This window comes from Aquarana catesbeiana, linkage group LG03 (genome assembly GCF_042186555.1).
Source record: "Aquarana catesbeiana isolate 2022-GZ linkage group LG03, ASM4218655v1, whole genome shotgun sequence".
NCBI classification, from domain to species: Eukaryota; Metazoa; Chordata; class Amphibia; order Anura; family Ranidae; genus Aquarana; species Aquarana catesbeiana.
The window spans coordinates 467,350,879-467,365,790 of record NC_133326.1 but is presented as its reverse complement, the minus strand read 5'-3'; the positions used below and the strand labels follow the sequence as shown (position 1 = coordinate 467,365,790).

The following is a 14,912-nucleotide window of genomic DNA, read 5'->3' as shown; positions in this document are numbered from 1 at the left end:
GTATATATATGCCGAAGCATGGGGGCATCCTCCCGCAAAAGTTAGGAGCAAATTGCTCCTCCGCCCTCTGCTGCCCCCACGCTTCGGCATATATGCTGAAGTATGTAACTGTGGTGGTGAAATCACCTCCGACAGCGCTGGAGTCACGGCTGTGTGTATCGTGGGAGCAAACGCTGTTGCTGTCAAGATAAACAGATCCGCTCTGCAGCTGAATGGTGTACTTGAAAACAAAAAAATGGTTACCAATAAAACACAGTAAAGTATAAAAAAATTGCATATCTGAAAAGCAAACATGGTAAAACATAATAACGATAAAACATTGCAGAATAGAATACAGTAAAAAAAGAGCAGAACAATATAGAGAGAAGAGAGAGAGAGAATGAGAGAGAATGAGAGAGAACAATAAAACGACAACTATTTTTGATTTTTTTATTTTATATTTTTTTTTGTGCTTTTTTTTTTTTTACACTTTTTTTTAGTAACTAACTTTTGTAACTGGTACCAGGTTTGGGTCTCTCAAAATGCGATGGCATCTTGGGAGACCCTGTGAAAGTGTGTCCTAGTCTGTGCAGTGCTGTACCCTACGCTAATACTCAACTAGTGTATGGTAGCGTTCAAAACATTCACCAATGCATAGACCAGGATTGTCAGGACAGGAGGGACAATAATACCGGGTGTCACGCCTATATCCGCGCTTGCTGCAGACACATCTTTTTTGAGGGGCTCGTTGGGTAGGGGTACACGGGAGGACATAAGGAAAATGCCTCTCATGCAGCCGGCTTACTGCATTTGGTTGGGGAAGGTGAGGTGGGGCACCGTCTGGAAACAGAAGGGCTCTGACAATCTCTTCCTAGAATTTAAGGAAGGATCCAGTCTGTCCTGAAGCTCTGTATAGCACATGAGCGTTCAGCAAAGCCAATTGAAATAAATAGACACTGTTTCGTACCAGCGTCTGGCCTTACGGGGAAACTAGGTACGGCGCCAACAACTGATCGTTGAGGTCCACCCCTTCCATATTTTGGTTATATTCGTGGACACAGGGGTTTCTCCACAACACCAGTCGCCGTAGTAATTTGGACCGTTGTGTCTGCATGAAGGGAGGTAAGAACGAAAACATTCTCATTATCCCTCCACTTCATAGCGAGCAAGTTATTACACTGCAACCAGGCTCTCTCCCCCAGCCTAAGACAGGAATCTACAAGCCGCTGTGGAAAGCCCCAGCAATTAGATCGCACGGTGCCACATGCTCCAATCTGTTGATCAAAAAGGTGACTAAAAAGTGGCACGCTCGTGTAATAATTGTCCACGTACAAGTGGTACCCCTTTCTGAATAAGGGTGACACCAAGTCCCACACAATCTTGCCAGCGCTTCCTATGTAGTCAGGGCAGTTTGTCGGCTCTACGTGACTATCTTTGCCCTCATAAACCATAAAACTACATGTATAGCCTGTGGCCCTGCCACAGAGCTTATACAGCTTGACCCCGTATATGGCACGCTTGCTGGGAAGGTACTGTTTGAATGACAAGCGGCCAGAAAATTTAATCAGGGACTCATCAACGCAGACAACTTGATGGGGAGTAAACAAGTCTGCAAAAACACTGGTTGAAGTGGTTTACGAGGGGCCGAATTTTGTAGAGCCGATCGTATTCAGGGTCTCCACGAGGACGACAGAGTTCATTGTTGTTGAAGTGCATGAACCGCAAAATCTGCTCGTATCGTGCCCTGGTCATGGAGGCAGAGAACAAGGGCATATGGTGAATTGGGTCAGTGGACCAATATGACCGCAACTCACTCTTTTTATTTATGCCCATGTTGAGGGAAAGGCCCAGAAAGATCTAAAATTTGGAAACCGTAATTGGTCTCCAATCTCTGGCAAGGGAGGACTGGGGAATAGTGGCGATGTGTTGACCAGCATATAAATTGCTTTGGTCCACAATAGATCTATAAAGATCTTCGGTGAAATACAGCGAATAAAAATCCAGTGGCGTAAAATCAACTGTTTCCACCTGAATTCCAGGTTGGCCAGTGAATGGGGGAAGTACGGGTGCTGCAGAAGTGGTGGGTTCCCAATTCGGATTGGCGAACGCAGCAGGAAGGGCACTATGGGCACGACGGGCCTGTGTTCGTCTTCTTGTTGGCAGCGGGACATTACTAGTGCTTGCCACCTCGCCAGCTTGAACTGCACTTATGGGACTCACCATGTCACCACGTGATACTGCAGTGCTGGATGTACGACCAGGGCTTACTAGGCCGCTGGTGCTTGCCAGTTCACCAGAAGGAATAGCGGCGCTAGTACTTCTCTGCTCCATACGAGGGACCTGCGGTTCTTGCACATCAAGGACAGAAGAAGCTTGGGGTCTGGTATGCCTGACCTTGGCAGGGACCACAACTCCATCGTCAGAGCTATCTGTCATGGAGCCGCTGTTCTCTACAGGATCGTATTCTGAGCCTGAATCTGACAGATGAGTGACTTCCTCTTCACTATCTGTCATGCTCAGAAAAGTGTAGGCCTCTTCACTAGTGTACCTTCGATTTGCCATTTTGGGCTCTAAATTTAGAGGTACACTAGTGTGACTCACAGGCAAAAAAGCCCCTGACTGTTAGCGACTGATTCAAAACGCTAACAAAAAACTGTTAGCGATCACAGGGATCAGGCCTGACTCTGCGAACGCTGCAGTTATGTGTGCTTAGCGTTTTGTAAGTGTCAGTGATCGATCGATCGATACTGCACTTGGGTGGGCTGGGCAGGGGTGGGCCGAGAGGCAAAACGCAGGTGCTAGCAGGTATCTGGGCTGATCCCGCTAACACTGTTTATGGGAACCCTAAACTGCTGGGGACGCTAGTATAGATCTGATCGGATCCTTATCTGACCCTAAAAACGTAACTTATATCACCGCCGGGCAATTAGGGGGTTAAACCTTTATTAGGAAATAAACAGCGGGTGCCCTGAAACTGTAATAAACTATAAAAAAAACAAACTAACCAGTGTCACCCGTAACAGTTATACGGTGATCACTGGTGAAAGTGTTAACTAGGGGGCAATCAGGGGGTTAAAACCTTTAGTAAGTAGTATATGGGGGTCCCTGTTGCTATAAAACGCTGACGGCGAACCTATATACTTACCTCCCTAACTAGCATCACCTGTGTCACTAATACAGCGATCAGAAAAACGATTGCTTAGTGACACTGGCGACGGGGGGTGATCAAGGGGTTAACCTTTATTAGGGGGGGTTAGGGGGGTACCCTAGACCTAAAGGGGGCTAACCCTAACACTTATAACTGTCACAAACTGACACCAATGCAAAAAAAAAAACTGCTATTGGTGTCACTGTGACAGGGGGTACAGGGGGGTGAAAAGTGTGCCTAGTGTGTTCTACTGAAAGTGTAGTGTTGGTGCAACTCACATTGATGTCTTCTCTCCTCTGTGCCGGAACGAAAAGACCGACACGAGGAGAGATGACATCACATCACTTCCTCTGTTTAGAGGCAGAGGAAGGATTTCATTCGCCGGGAGCAATCGCGAGGGGGTGGCCACGAATGGATGGCCTCCCCTTCACCTCTGATCGCCCGTGAACAAATGCCGGCAGCCCCGGGCACGGGGGGGGGGATCCGATCGCGATTCTGCCTGCCCGTGCCATTCTGCTGACGTATATAGTCGTGAGGCGGTCAGCAAGTGGTTAAAGCTGTAAATATCAAGTGAATATGGGTGCAGATGAAGCACTTACAAAAAGAGGGTAAAGTCCCATCCACGTATACCCTTGTTGAAAAATAAAACAGGAAACACCACTCCACTGCACCTTCACTATCCACTTTAAATACACCTTACCAAATGGGATTGACTTCCAAGTTATAAGAAGTCAAGATGCGCCCATGTCACATAAATGCATGTAGCTCCACAACGGCATGGGGTCTATGTGCTCTAACCCCACTCACTCCAAATTCATGTTTGTGGCCAAAGTGATCAGTAAAGAACCGATCCGTAAAAGCTGATTTTTATTAAAAACATAACATAGCATATTACTCACAAACATCATCTTCATATGCTTGAACCATCACAGTTAGATTTTATTAATTGGACATTGCACAGTCTTTCAGTTTTCACATATTTGATCTAGGTTTTTCACGTTTATATATTTAACGCTGCACTGCTTTTATGTTTTGCATTCACAATTTGTATGGTTTGATGTGCTAGCTGCTCATTTATACTACTTAGCGCAATTTCAAATTTAATGTAAGGTTTTGTATATAGACGAAGAGGGGTTGATTTACTAAAACTGCAGCGTGCACAAATTGGTGCAGTTCTGCATAGAAAGAAATCAGCTTCCAGGTTTTTTTGTCAAATCTCAATTAAACAAGCTGAAGTTAGAAGCCGATTGGCTACCATACACAGTTGCACCAGATTTTGCACTCTCCAATTTTAGTAAAATCAACCTCAGAGTGTTTATCTGCCGTTTTAATACCATTTCCATGCCATCTATAGACTGTCTAACATAATGCTTTGCAAGAAAAGACAGTTCACCTACAGACCTCAGAGAGGGACACCAAAGAGCGATGAGTCAGAGAATCCTCCATCCCTGCCGCCGACAGCTCATCCTGCATTAAAAAAGGTAGGAAAATGAAACTTAATGAGAGAGTGTCAAGGAAAAATGTTACCTAGAGCTAAGGCAGGCCAGTAACCCCAATTGGAAATTAATAAAATAAGCTAATACTCAGAATTTTGTTTCAGCGCTTTTCGTTATAATGGCTTGCATGCCATCTAAAACATTGAAAAAGGGTCAGGTATGATATACAGTTGGTGTATCCTTCATGAGTGCACACAGACCCCAAAAGGTACTATGCTCTCGCTGCACAATTGTGGAGAAATGCCACTAAGTTCCCCCTTCTCTGCTGCAGCTGCGCTAGTCACAGGCAGCTGAAGCAGAGTAAAGATTGCAATTTGTTTATGCTGGGAAGAGGGCATGAGCTAGAACCCAATGCGGGGAGTAGGGGGCTCCTGTAACAGGGCTGTCATTTAGCACCACTTACTGGACCATGGAAGAGGAGGAGAGGCAGAGCTGCAGTACCCAGAGTACTGTGAAGAGTCCAGCGAGAAGCAGACCAGCTGTAAGCTGTGCAGCGGAGGGCTATTTGATTGTACTGTAAGACAGAGGGTCACTTACCACATTTACTCCTGAAATCTGTAGCAACTGATACTGAGCTCAGTGGTAAAATGACACAAAGGTCAGTTCAGAATTAATGATTCTTATTTAATGAAGCAAAAAACATGTTGTTTTATCAAGGTAGATTAGCTCCTACCAAGATACAAATTTTTGGCCAGATCAAGCGACCACCAATCCACGGTGCCTGAAGACAACATTTGGGTATGTGTGAGGAATACAGTTAGATTGGACAAGACACACACACACACATCCCTTCTCCCTAGGCTTAAAAGAGTAACTCCACTTTTGTTGAGAAAAAAAAATAAAAATAAAGTCCCTTTAGGTGAGCAATTTACATTGAAGGATTTTACCAAACATTGTTACAGATTCCTACTGGTTTTAAAAAGCTGCATTTTCAATGGAAAGCCAATACCCGTTTCTGCGTTCATTCTGATCAGCACTTGCAGTGCAAGTTGCAGGGTCTGAATCCCTTTAGAAATCATCAAAGATGTCCCACAGCCTTCTGGGACCAGTGAAATATTCCAGGAGGCAGAGGGTGGAGGGGAGGGCGAAACTATGCAGCTTCAGTTTTTAACTGAAATTGCGCTTTAACTCTTTGGGAATATCTCAAAGTGACATTTTTGTTGCAGAGGATGCCTTAAAATCTGACTTGTTCCTTAGTGCAGACTTCTGAGAAAATTAACAAACCAATCACACAAGCAAGGAATGATATTTCTGGGAAAGTTCTGTAAACCAACTGTCTACAGAAGACCTCCTATATTGCATTGAATTTTACAGGAAATCACAAAGGCTGCAGATTGAAAAGTAAAAGGTAATTTTTGAACAACATTAAAATTACAATTTGGCTTGTGTAGCAATTGTATATGACCTCTCTATTTTTATTTGCTATACTTTTTCCCATAAAAGTGGAGTTACCCTTTAAATGTGAATGCTCTGCCAAGCAATCATGCTTATGGCAATGCTGGCAAATCAGTAGTTAGCACAACTCACTTTCCTGCTAGGTCTATGAAAATATTAGGATCTACAATCGCGCACCTTTGCAGTCTGGATCTTGTATTTATACTCCTCTGATTTGTCTTTCAGCTTCTTCATATTTTGCGCTCGGACCTCCACTTTGGCTTTTTCCACACTAGACTGCTCTTCTGCTTTCCGGAGATCCCTTTGGGTCAGAAACAATATTCAGTGCCGATTGACCTAAGTTTAAAGTAAGTGCCATATGTTCTACACTTCCACTTTTTTCTCCTTTAGAAGAGAAGCAATGGTTTTGCTCAGAGCAGCCCCAAACCTCCTCTCCTGGCTCCTTCCCTTTGGCAAGCGCCCCCATAGGAAGCTGCTCCCCATAGCGGCACAATCAAGAGCCGCACTGCCTGCAGCCATAGACAGACAGCGAGGCTCAGCCACACCCACTTGTCACAGTATTTGGCCGAGCCAATGGCTCCTGCAGCTGCCTCTTTCCTGTGAGGAGAGAGCACAGAGAGCCACTGCTCTCAGGTACAGCACTGGATCAGGCTTTAGGTATTTGGGGGGGGGGGGGGGCTCCTAATCACAGAAGGTTTTTTTAACTTAATGTAGAGAATGTATTAAGATATAAAAAACAAAAAAAAAAACAAAAAAAACATAAGCCGTTAGAATCATTTTAATACCATGTAAACAAACTCTCAGCATGGTCCTACAAATTATTTTTTGTCTGAATGTATGTGAAAAGGATTCTATACTTCACTCCGTGGGTCTGCCCACCCAAGTCCCTGATAAAATACTGTATGTCCGACATTTATTAAAAACCTGTCCATTCGGGTGAACAGACTGATATTCTCAGAGGATTCATGGTACTACTTACTGTTCCAGGGACTTCTCCAACACAAGAGCGTTTGTTAACTTTTTTCTCAAGTTCATCAGCTCCAGTTCCAACTCTTGATTACTGGACTCTATGGCCACCAGCTTAGAACTCAGGTCATTCACTGCTGGGATGTAGCTGAAATAAAAGTAGCAGCAGTCACAGCAGAAAACTGTCAGCGGCTCTTAGCTGCTAGGACACATATCTGTCATAAGTGGTGGCCATTACCAAGGCATTTATCAGATTGCTGAATGTACTAAATGTAACACCACCAGTGACATCACCTGCGTAATGCATTCCAGGGGGTGTATTAATGACAGTGAGGCTGTCAATGAGGCAGCTAGGGGACGCATGCTGCTATCTAGTAGGAAGTCAGCAACAATAGGCTGTAATAGAACTTCAGCAGCAAATTGTGAGAACTGAAAAAGCATCAGAAAAACATTTGAGGCTACAGTACTTTTACTGAACAAAAACACAGATGAGGTACAGTCATACCTTGTTAGTGAAGAGTCCTTTATCTCCAGTGCCAGGCAACTGTCAACAAGCTGGTTCAAATATGTATTACCCATGCGAGAAAGGTTAGTGTAGGATGGACCCAGACTATCCGAGAGTAGCTCCTGTAGGTAAGTGGCTACAAGAAAAGACAAGGATTACATTTAAAGCTTTGTCATAGTAAAAATGCCCCACATTATCAAACTTCTTTAAAATGGGGCCCTCCATCTCAAAATGTTAGAATCATTGTCATTAAAAGGGGTTTGCTTTGTACACATGAATTTAGCATTAAAACAAAAACAATGTTGGTTCTTCAGAAATCAGGGGTTTAAATCAGACAAGCAGGGCCGGTACAAGGGGTGGGCTGAAGGGGCGGATGCCCTGGGCAGGACCATTTACTGGAGGAAGGGAGGCGCAATACAGTGCACTCCTACATCCGGCACAAGTCTGAGACCAGTCCCGCCCTGCCCCTCACTTCTCACAAGTGAGAGAACGGCTGTCAGCTCCTGCAGCGATTTCTTCCCCCTCCCTCTCCTAAGTGACTCCAATGTTAATGTGAGTAGCGCTCGCACAGCCAGGCCGCCCATCTGCTCCCCCAATTGAAGTGCAGACCGGGTCTCCCGCTTGTCATAATGACTGCAGCAGACCCGACTCCTGAAGCCAGCGAGCAGCGTTCGACCCCCAGCCTGCCCCCGTTTGTATGCTCAGAAAGCTAAAACTCACAGCAAGGAAATGCAGGATGATCTGTGCAGTCACATGCCAATTCTTATCCAATCATGCTACTCCAGCCCCTCCCCTTTTCCCTGCCGCCAGATTTGGACAACTTTAGGCAGCAGTTCCAGAGGAGGAGGAAGTGGCTAAATAACCCCTCAGCGCCTCTGAGCCACAGTGAGTTTTGTTTTCCTTTGCTTCGGGAATAGAAAGCAGCAGCATGGACAGGGAGAGAGAGGGAGAGGGCCAGCAGCATGGACAGTGAGAGGGAGAGGGCCAGCAGCATGGACAGTGAGAGGGAGAGGGCCAGCAGCATGGACAGTGAGAGGGAGAGGGCCAGCAGCATGGACAGTGAGAGGGAGAGGGAGAGGGCCAGCAGCATGGACAGTGAGAGGGAGAGGGAGAGGGCCAGCAGCATGGACAGTGAGAGGTAGAGGGCCAGCAGCATGGACAGTGACAGTGATAGGGAGAGGGAGAGGGCCAGCAGCATGGAGAGGGAGAGGGCCAGCAGCATGGAGAGGGAGAGGGCCAGCAGCATGGAGAGGGAGAGGGACAGCAGCATGGAGAGGGAGAGGGACAGCAGCATGGAGAGGGAGAGGGAGAGGGAGAGGGGCAGCAGCATGGAGAGGGAGAGGGGCAGCAGCATGGACAGTGAGAGGGAGAGGGAGAGGGGCAGCAGCATGGACAGGGAGAGGGGCAGCAGCATGGACAGGGAGAGGGGCAGCAGCATGGACAGTGAGAGGGAGAGGGGCAGCAGCATGGACAGTGAGAGGGAGAGGGGCAGCAGCATGGACAGTGAGAGGGAGAGGGGCAGCAGCATGGACAGTGAGAGGGAGAGGGGCAGCAGCATGGACAGTGAGAGGGAGAGGGGCAGCAGCATGGACAGTGAGAGGGAGAGGGGCAGCAGCATGGACAGTGAGAGGGAGAGGGGCAGCAGCATGGACAGTGAGAGGGAGAGGGGCAGCAGCATGGACAGTGAGAGGGAGAGGGGCAGCAGCATGGACAGTGATAGGGAGAGGGACAGCAGCATGGATAGTGATAGGGAGAGGGACAGCAGCATGGTAGGTTAGTTGTTTAGTGCAGGCAGCAGAGAGAAAGGGGAACAGCATCCGAAGAAGACATGCTCTTACAGTCTGTTCATCCTGACACCAGGCTGTGAAAGATCTTCATCAGAGGGACAGAACACAGACTTGCATTCCTTTAAACCAGCAGAAATCCTGTTTCTTACATTAGATCTCTACCTGAGAGAAAAGAATGCAGGGTCTGTGTGTTCTGTCTCTCTGCTTCACCTTAAAGCTTTAGAGCTCATTCACACTCATTTTGCTTTCTGAAGAGCAATCCACATGCAGATCACTCTTTAGAAAGAACTAGACACCCACAGCCACTGCCTTTATGCAGCTAAACGGGAGTAGCAGTGGGGGGGGGGGGTTAAAAACTTGGCTCAACTGCAGGGTTTAACAGCCTCCCTCACCACTTGTGTTAATGAGTTCTAACGTTGCTGGTGTGGTTCCACAATAAGACAATAAAAATACCACATTACTCTCAACGTATGTGTATATATATAGTGTGTGTGTGTGTGTGTGTGTGTGTGTGTGTGTGTGTGTGTGTGTGTGTGTGTGTATATAGTTCCTAGTCGCCGCTGCGCCCAACAGGCGATTCCTAGTCCCTGGCGGTGGGACTTCACAGAGAGGCTGGCCGGGAGGCAGGATGGAAAACGAGCATGGAGTGCTGCCACTCGCCGGAGCTATTAAAATGGGAGTGCGATCAAGGAGGGCATCATCACTCAAGTAAGCAAATTGCCATCTGCAGATGGCATAATTAACTCTAAATGGGGGGGGGGTTGCTTAATTAGCAATGGTATTGGTAATTTTCCCCAGGAAGGGGGTTAATGCACGGTAAATGATGTATTAGTGGCAGTTAATTAACCCCCTTGTGCGTGCTGCATTAGTGGCACCAGTGGGTTAATTAACACAGACAAGGGTACCACTAATGCAGCACAAGGGGGTTAATTAACTGCCACTGGCCACTAATACATCATTGACAGTGCATTAACCCCCTTCCTGCTGCATATTACCAATACCATTGCTAATTAACCACTTACTAACCCAACGCAGGTGGCAGCCACCAGGACGTACCCACATGTCGCTGCCTGTTTCGGGTGCGTGCTTCTCCCACCTACTCCCCTGTGATTGTACACAGCGAGAGTCTGTTATTTGTGGCTGGGAGCTGCTGATCGGCTGTGTCTAATCACAGCGCAGAGCTCTGTGTTAAAAATCAACACAGTGCTCTGTACTGAGGGAACAATCCTTTTTTTTTTCTTTTCTGTGCAAAGCAGGGAAAATAAACAAATCAGTCAGTAGTAAAAAGCAGCTCACATTACACATTGTTAGATACAATTAACCCCTTGATTCCCCCTAGATGTTAACCCCTTCCCAGCCAGTACCTTTAAGAAAGATTACAGTTGAATGTTATAGGTTTCAGTGAGAAATAGTGTAATCCCTTGATTTTGCACTTTTATATGTTAATATTTTGTATTGAGTGTTCTTTTTTGCTGAAGGCCATGTATGTTGGTTGAGAAGTTTGATATTTTTTGATTTTGCATTTTTCCTATTTATGTGAATATTTGGTATTGGGGCACTACCTCACACAAAATAATGCAAAACTGAAAACTTTAGTATGTTCACATGGGCCTTGTCAGAAAAAATAGTTAACAGGCCTTTCTACAAGTACATTTTTTGCATTATTATTTCAAAGTGCCTCCAATAAAAATACATATAATTAAAATGTGTGTTTCTATTGCATTAAACTTAATTGAATTTGTATTGTTTTAAGTATATTCTTGTTTTGAAACTACATTAATTCTTTCTTAGAAACGGGGGGGGGATGGGCACAGTTTGCCATCTTCGCCCTGGGCACCAAATGGCCTTGTCCCAGCACTGCAGACAAGTACCAGACTGCAATACCCACTCACTGTGTAAACAAACCTCTATGTGCCCTGCACCAAGGAAAAATGAATACAAATTTTTTTTTTTTTTTTTAGCTAACATGATGAACCACAGCTAGCTGTTCTACCCAAGTAAATGCTGTGATGCCACCTAGTGTTTAAACTGAAAATGTGTGATAAACAGCACTTTGGAAAAACGTATGTGCACTGTGAAAGGCTTAAAGTGGATGTAAACCCGATTCTTGAAATTTGAGCTGGGCAGAAATATCTGCAGTGTTTTGTTATCTCTCAAAGCACTATCCCGTTTTTCTGTTATCAGCCTGATAACTCCTGACAAGTTCTCCATCACATATGAATGAAATAAGATGAAAGCAGCCAGTTTTGAACGATTCTACAAACAGAGCTGGAAGGCTCCACCTATGAGGAGAGCTTGGATCAGCTGTCTTGGCTGTATGCCCAGGCTTCACTGCAGTGTGGAACAGGAAGAGAAAATCTAACAGGTTGTGCACTTTCTAAACAGTATATAAAGCTGAAGACAGCAGATATACATGTAAAACCTATGTATGGAGTTTTGTTTCACCCCTCTGTATCATTTGAGGCTGTTCACTTCACTGGGTATGTTTGAGGGTTTACATCCACTTTAAATTGCTTATATAAAATACAACATAACAGACAGTTCAAACCAACTCCAAAATTGCCCATGTGACACTTTTAATTAGGGGTGCAACGGATCATCACCGATCCGTGAGCCGAACAGGCCAGCCCGTTCGGATCGGCACACCCGCGATCCGCGGCCTCAGGTCTTAGGAAAGGCCGCGGCTTTGGCCTAGCTCCGGAGCCGCGGCCATCTTGGTACACCCGGCGGCGCTGAGCTGCGTGCTGACGTCATCACCCCACCCTCAACTCGTGGGTCCGGCGGCTGGCTTGGCGGCTTCTATTCTTAACTGTAAGGTAAGACTAACAGCACTAGTCTTACTAATACTCATCTCATAATGTATACAGTGGGGAGTCTGTGGATATTACAGCACTGCAGTGGGGGACATGTGGACTGGCTATATTACAGTGGGGGGAGATGGCGTGGATATTACGGTGGGGGGAGATGACGTGGATATTACAGTGGGGGGAGATGACGTGGATATTACAGTGGGGGGAGATGACGTGGATATTACAGTGGGGGGAGATGACGTGGATATTACAGTGGGGGGAGATGACGTGGATATTACAGTGGGGGGAGATGACGTGGATATTACAGTGGGGGGAGATGACGTGGATATTACAGTGGGGGGAGATGACGTGGATATTACAGTGGGGGGAGATGACGTGGATATTACAGTGGGGGGAGATGACGTGGATATTACAGTGGGGGGAGATGACGTGGACATTACAGTGGGGGAGATTTTTTTTTTGTTGATCCGAAAATGATCCGAACCGTGACTCCTGATCCGAGGAACGATCCGAACCGTGAGTTTTTTGATCCGTTGCACCCCTACTTTTAATAAGTACCACGTTATAAGCGAGTCCAAGGATCAAACACAAATATAAAATGCTTAGAAAGTGAAATTTAAAACTTGCTGTAATGACTGGAATCATATCGTCACTGTGCACGTACCTATGAACAAAAACAGAAGAAGTGCTCCAAAACGTGCCCATGCCACCTTCACACCATACTCTTACCGGAACTATATGACACTAGGCGTTTGGATCAAAAACGCTTTTATACAGATATTTTGCCTCCATCTTGCTTTAGCAGTACAGGCCCTCTGGCTTCACTTCAAGACTCCAGGTCCAAAAAGGTAAGTAAGCCAAGTATATAAGACGACCACAGAAAACACCTCATCACTAGAGATGGTCTCGGGTGTGTTCGAAACCCCACGTCTGATCCCGCCAGGAAGCAGACACTGCACACCGCTAATCACAGGCAGCAAGACATTTCCCGATCTCTACAGCTGCGGATCGGGAAAGGTCTCACTGCCTGTGATTAGCCCTGTGCAGTGTCGGATTCCTGGTGAAATGGGCAGGTCGGGTTTCGAACGTGCACGAGCCCATCTCTATGAGATGGGATTGATTGCCACCTGAGGGCAATGCAATCAAACACTTAAATATGGATGTGCCACATCCTATGTAATCTATAAATGCGAAATAACAGAATAATGGACTTTGTAGGTACATATAAAAGAATATACAAATTTTAATAAATTCACATTAAATACATACATATACAAACAGAAATATTTATGTTAAAGCAATATGGGACACAGTGTTTAATCCCAGAGGTAACACTACGAAAAAACTTCCTGTGTGGCAATATTGAAAAAACGCCCACACTATGATGTAGCGTCCCTCTTGGTAATTGCCACAGTCCTCATAGGTTAAAAAGGATTGCTCGCTCTACATGTTTTGCGACCTGTTGTCGCTTCTTCAGGACCTTCAGTAATTCTATTTGGAGAAATATACTTAAGTTTAAAAAAAAATTTTTTATAGTTATTTATTTTACATTATTTTATTTTTACACAGTTTAAAAAAAAAAAAATTGTGTCACTTTTATTCCTATTACAAGGAATGTAAACATCCCTTGTAATAGAAAAAAGCATGACAGGACCTCTTAAATATGAGATCTGAGGTCAAAAAGACCTCAGATCTCATATTTACACTAAAATGCAATAAAAAAAAAAAAGTCATTTAAAAAAAATGACATTGGAAAAAAAAAAAAAAAAAAAAAATGCCTTTAAGAGGCGTGGGCGGAAGTGACGTTTTGACGTCGCTTCCGCCCAGCAGTGTCATGGAGACGAGTGGGCGCCATCTTAGCCTCACTCGTCTCCAGGCACAGCACGGAGTAGGACGCGATAGCCCCCGCCACTGATAAAAGTGATCTTGCGGCGAATCCGCCGCAGGGACCACTTTTATCAGAAAGAGGACCGCCGCACGAAAACGGGGATACTGGGGTTATGGCAGCTAGTTGCTGCCATAACAACGATATACCCCTTCAAAGTTTGGATGTACATCGGCGTGCCAGAAGTGGTTAAAGTAATTTTTTTCAAAAAAATTGCATTTGAAAGACCGCTGCGCAAATACAGTGTGACATAAAATATTGCAACAACCACCATTTTATTCTCTAGGGTGTCTACTAAAAAAAAATTATAATGTTTGGGGGTTCCAAGTAATTTTCTAGCAAGAAAAAAAAAAAAAAAATGATTTTAACTTGAAACCAACAAATGTCAGAAAAAGGTTTAGTCTTTAACCACTTCGCGCCCGGAGGGCATCCTGGGACGTCCTCAACTTTGCGGGGCTATATCTGAATGATGCCTGTAGCTACAGACATCATTCAGATATCGGCTTTTTCAGCCGGCGATTCCCTACACCATAAGAATGATCATAGTGGCTGTTCCGCCGCTTGATCGTTCTTACGGGCGGCGGGAGGGGACGCCCTCCCCTCCCGTGCTTGTACCGTCTCACCGCTTCCATCGGTGAGTCGGACACAGGATCCGCCAGCCCTGGATGGTAATCATAGAGATTTATGTTTACATTCCTTGTAATAGGAATAAAAGTGATCAAAATTATTATTATTTTTTTTTTTAAATGTCAAACTAAAAAAAATAAAATTCAAATTAACAATAAAAAAAAAAAAAAAAAAAAAAAAATTAAAGTGTCCCTGTCCCCGTGTGCTCGCACGCAGAAGCGAACGCATACGTAAGTCCCACCCACATATGAAAACGGTGTTCAAACCACACGTGAGGTATCGCCGCGAACGTTAGAGCGAGAGAAATAATTCTA

General features: G+C 45.3%; 1 protein-coding gene across 2 annotated transcripts in view; it reads right to left on the bottom strand.

The window, feature by feature from the left end:
- Positions 1 to 14,912, bottom strand: part of HAUS1 (HAUS augmin like complex subunit 1) — an 82,752-nt gene that overhangs the window by 34,115 nt on the left and 33,725 nt on the right. For both annotated transcript variants that reach the window (XM_073620854.1, XM_073620855.1), the window contains exons 3-6: positions 7,490 to 7,625; positions 6,998 to 7,132; positions 6,196 to 6,319; positions 4,529 to 4,594 (exon numbers count right to left, since the gene is read on the bottom strand). In XM_073620854.1, coding sequence (XP_073476955.1) covers positions 4,529 to 4,594; positions 6,196 to 6,319; positions 6,998 to 7,132; positions 7,490 to 7,625 — 461 coding nt within the window. The remainder of the gene's footprint in view (positions 1 to 4,528; positions 4,595 to 6,195; positions 6,320 to 6,997; positions 7,133 to 7,489; positions 7,626 to 14,912) is intronic.